Genomic DNA, 4,990 nt, shown 5'->3' with positions numbered 1-4,990 from the left:
CTGAAGATGAAGTCACAAAGTCCTGAAGTGAAATGATAAGAAACATGATGTTAGAGCAGTGCTCATACAATCCCCCCAGGGGACCTTGGGAAATGTCTCTAGACATTTTTTTGTTGTCACAACAAAGAAGGGTGGTTTGCTACTAGCACCTAATGGGCAGCGATTAAGGATGCTGCCGAACAGCCGGCAGTGCACAAGATAAGGCCGCACAACAAAGAATGATCGGGTCCAAATTGTCAGCAACACCAAGGTTTTAGAGGAATCTCATATGAGCATGTCATTTGACCATATTTGAAGATATAAAGTGCACACTGGATTTATCAAGGAGCCCAACATTAACCTCTGTAGCAATTTAGCTTTAAAAAATACTATAGAGACACGACTGGTCATGATGTTCCCCTCCTAGAATTTCATCCACATATGAGCTAATTTATGAAGGCATTTCCGTGGAAACAGCTCCAAGCCAGCCCTCCCCGTCAAACACGGGCATACATTTGGAGGAAAAGACCCTAACCATTGGCTACAGGTGACAGCCATTCCTGCTAGAACCTTCGCAAGCTGGGACTAGCAAGGACCCAGGGGTTAGTGCATGATCACCACACTTCTGATTCCCACTGGCCAAGCTTTCTTTCAGCAAGATCTCTTAACGGCTTCTACCTTCTATTTCTAGCTGTACGTTGGTGATTGCAAAAATGTCAACAAAACAGGTTTTTCAGTTAGACAAGCACTGATTTGTATCTCTTTAATGGTCAGTATTATTATCATTTTTTTTTTTAGCATCAGAAAATAGTCTCTTGGTCTAAGCTGCTTGAGTGGACTGATCCAACTATAATTACGAGCAAAATCCTGAAGCACTGCTAACGGGAGTGAAATACACAGAAACTGGTGGCTGACCTGACTTTGCCATGGAACCTGAGGATTTTGATTCTGAGGACAAAGAGATATTAAGCTGGGATATCAATGATGTAAAACTGCCGCAGGTATGTACTGGCTGTAAGAATCTGCCTTCAATACAGGGTGGGGTGGGGCAAAAGTAGGATTACGGTTGCTTGTATGGAAAATTATACAGTAATTGATAAGTAGTAATACAAGAATAAAGTCTGTGTTTCATGCCCTCACAACTGCAAACCTACATTTGCCGCACCCGGCATTTGGCTATGGGGCCTTGACTATTAGGTTGCTAAGACTTGGAAGGAAATCGGTGGAGGTTCCTACTGGGTCAACTCCTGTCCTCCGGAGCTTCAGCTGGACACCAGGGTCAGGAATTTTAAAATATATTTTATTGCTTTTGGGGGGTTTTTTACAGAGAGGAAGGGAGAGGGATAGTTAGAAACATCGATTAGAGAGAAACATCGATCAGCTGCCTCCTGCACACCCCCTACTGGGGATGTGCCCACAACCAAGGTACATGCCCTTGACTGGAATCGAACCTGGGACCCTTCAGTCCGCAGGGCGACGCTCTGTCCACTGAGCCAAACCGGTCAGGGCTGGGTCAGGAATTTTAAAAGGAGATGCCCAAACCTATGATTTGAGTGGGTCTTTACTTACCAATCCCCCAACCCACTCTTTTCTCGCCGCTCCCCCACCCCCACCCCCATAGACTGAAGCAAAGAAAATGCTACTCCCCTTCTCATTCAATAGTGGCTCAGGTTGCACCCTCCCTGGCTACCTAGAGGCATAAAATCCATGCAAGGTATTTGCCCATAAGTAGACTCTTCATAATGCACACGTCCCCCCACAGCCTCATTTGCTATAGTGATGGTTTGAAACAAAATCTGTAACTGGAATGTCCAAATGGGAGTGCCCATGTGGGGGCAGCATGCTCTTCTAGGACTTTTGTAAATAATACACACACGGTGCTGCTTTCCAGCCATAGAATGACTTCGATTGTATGTTTCTTTGGCCTTCATCTTAACTCTTAATTTGGTGGAAAGCATTGATTAAAACGGGCTCCCCCACCTCCCTCTCTGCTAGTTGAAGGGTGCTTCACTGCGAGTCATTTGGAAAGGTGACTAGGAAAGCTAAGACGGAGACCAGCACTGCCAAGTACTGAAAAGGTCGAGCTGGTCTACCTGATTCTGGGGAACAAGAAACTTGAATTATCCAAGCAGCGGAGAGGGAAGGGAGATTCCACAGTCCTGATTCCTAGCCATTCCAGATTTTCACTCTAGTGAAGACTTCCAGATCTTTTCACATTTTACACTAATTTTCTGTTGTTTCTCTTTATGTTTAAATATTTTTTAAAGATTTCTTTTGTTTCTCTTTAAATTCCTCCCTACATTCTCTCTTGGTAGATCTTGGAAAAGTGGAGGATAGGAAGTGTGCCCTACTTTTCATTCATTTAAGAATGATTAAATAATCCACAGCTAAGTCATAATATCTATTTTAGGGATTTGTCTTTGTAGTAGTCACCATTGGTTTATGATTATTGCAGCTGCAGCTGTGTTAGGGAAAACTTTAAGATACATTTTAGTTACTCCTGGCTCAAGGACCTGTATTTCTGCCTATTCCTAATTTCATGATTACAACTCCCCAATGTAAGCCAGGCATCCTCCAAATCAAGAGCCGAAGTACGCAGGACCATAGCTGATTCTGCAGTGTCACATCCCAGAGCAGGAGCTTTTGCGGGGTCTGAGAATCCCTGAAATGACAGGCCGCACTGCATACTGACATCCATTGTTTTCTGGAAGAGGATCCATATCACCCCTCAGATCAGACAAAAGAAAGAACCACCTCCCTGGAGGAAGTCTCAGGGCTCATTAAAGTACATGTCCCAACACGAATTCTCAGCATAAAAGCATTCTCCGCTACCTAAGACATTGAACTGAAAAATTTACCACAAAAATACACATTCAATTTTGGAAATGTACCATTTACAGTTCATAGAAAAAGTATGATTCCTCGTGGAAATAGCTTCAATTTGTTAAACATGCCACAGAAAGAATTAAGAGTATAAAGATCCCTTAACGGTGTCTAAGCAGAGACAACAGCATCCCCAGCTGGGTGTTTGCTGGCTCTGGAACTGTATCAAGAACCAGGTGAGATGAAAATAAAAGGCCTTGGAAGGATTTCCAGGCATACCGGGTTTATGTTTTGTGAGCAAATCTGGAGGCTGAATGGTGACTGAGAAGCAGGAGACAAAGCCCTCGCATTGAATGCCAGTTCTGCTCTTTTTATTTGTAGAGCCTTGGGGCGGTGTTTACCTTTTCCCAGGCTCCCTTTCTTCTGAAAAGGAGGGGGTTGCACTAAATGGTCTCTTATGTACCCTTTTAGTTCTAATAGTCTAGATGGCATGACCTGAGATTTGGGAGGTGGCCTGCCATTCTAGCCGGCCCAGGCCTACCATGAGGCCTGGTACATATTAATCAACAAGTGACAAACATGGAATTTATTAATGGATGACTTCATTGTTTTTATTCTGTGTGACTCTAAACAAGTCGATTTCCTGAAGTCTTAGTTACCTCCTGGGTAAAATGAAGACAGCAATTCCTATATACCCTGCTTAAAGCTCTAAGCTGTTCAGAGCAGTGTTTCCCAAAGTGTGTTCAGTAGAGTATAAGTTACAAGGGATTTGTTGTTGTTAATCCCCACCCAAGGATAGTTTTCCATTGATTTTTAGAGAATGGAAAGGACAGGAGAGTGGGGGGCGGGGTGGGGGGGAAGAGAGAGAGAAAGAAACATCAGTGTGAGAGAGACGCATCAATTAATTGCCTTCCCACACTTCTGACCGAGGCACATGCCCTTGACCGAAATCGAACCTGGGTCGTCCACAGGCCAACGTTCTATCCACTGAGCCAAACCAGCCAGGGCAACTTGCAAAGAATTTTAATGGGTGTTGTGAAGAAAGAAAAAGAGAAATACTAGGTTCAGCGAAGTTAAAGATTTCTTTACAGCAGGCTCGGAGCCTTTCTAACTACCCTGTGCATGGGTGGCTCTCACAGGAGGAAGCCCTGTTAGGCAGTGTTGCCCTCACCTATTTTTTTAAATATATTTTTATTGATTTTAGAGAGGGAGAGAGAGAGAGAAACATCACTGATGAGAGGGAATCATTGGCTGCCTTTGTACGCCCCCTTCTGGGGATTGGGCCCACAACCCGAGCATGTGCACTTGACCAGAATCAAACCCAGGGCACTTCAGTCCACAGGCCAATGCTCTGTCCACTGAGCTAAACGGCTAGGGCACCTTCACCTATTTTTGACCATGGAGCCCCTTTTTCATGGAGTTTCTCAGGTGGTTACTCTTCCTCAGACCACCTGTTTAGAAGTTTTTTTAAAAAAGTTATTTAAAGGATCAAATGCAATGGTTTGTTATTATTAATTTCCCCACTTTCATTCTCTGTACCACCCATACAAAGAATTTCTACTTTATTTTTCATGATATTATATTCTTACCAGAGTTGTACTTCTGCAACCCATGGGCAAATTCCTGCAACTTGTAAAACAAATTCCTTTCCTGTTAATCCACTCACGTGCTTCAAGTTTCACAGTGGTCACCTGAGTGAATCCTGACTGTATCAGGTCCTGGAAACTCTGTATCACTTTATGTATCTCAGATTTATGGGCTCACTTTTTTTTTTAATATTTTTTATTAATTTTTTTTTTTTTTTTTACAGAGAGGAAGGGAGAGGGATAGAGAGTTAGAAACATTGATGAGAGAGAAACATTGGATCAGCTGCCTCCTGCACACCCCCCACTGGGGATGTGCCCGCAACCAAGGTACATGCCCATGACCAGAATCGAACCTGGGACCCTTCAGTCCGCAGGCCAACACTCTATCCACCAAGCCAAACCGGTTAGGGCTATGGGCTCACTTTTGACAACTGTTACCAGGACATCAGACATTTTTTGAGTGACTATAATGTGCCAGACACTGTAGCAGGCTCAGGGCCACAGGGGTCATTGACCTGAACTAAGGGAACAAGATTAGTGCCCAAATAGAGAATCAAAGCCATGTTGAAAAATGCTTGCAGTGCTTAAAGGAAAGTATGTAA

The 4,990-nt window shown here is 43.7% G+C and overlaps 1 protein-coding gene across 1 annotated transcript in view; it reads left to right on the top strand.

Annotated features, from left to right (window-relative positions):
- The window catches only part of GCM1 (glial cells missing homolog 1), a 17,997-nt gene that overhangs the window by 1,545 nt on the left and 11,462 nt on the right, over window positions 1-4,990 (top strand). The window contains exon 3 of the mRNA XM_006763193.2: window positions 778-980. Coding sequence (XP_006763256.1) covers window positions 906-980 — 75 coding nt within the window. The 5' untranslated portion in view covers window positions 778-905. The remainder of the gene's footprint in view (window positions 1-777; window positions 981-4,990) is intronic.

This window comes from Myotis davidii, unplaced genomic scaffold (genome assembly GCF_000327345.1).
Source record: "Myotis davidii unplaced genomic scaffold, ASM32734v1 scaffold1497, whole genome shotgun sequence".
In the NCBI taxonomy this organism is placed as follows: domain Eukaryota; kingdom Metazoa; phylum Chordata; class Mammalia; order Chiroptera; family Vespertilionidae; genus Myotis; species Myotis davidii.
This window is presented reverse-complemented; position numbering and strand designations above follow the sequence as displayed.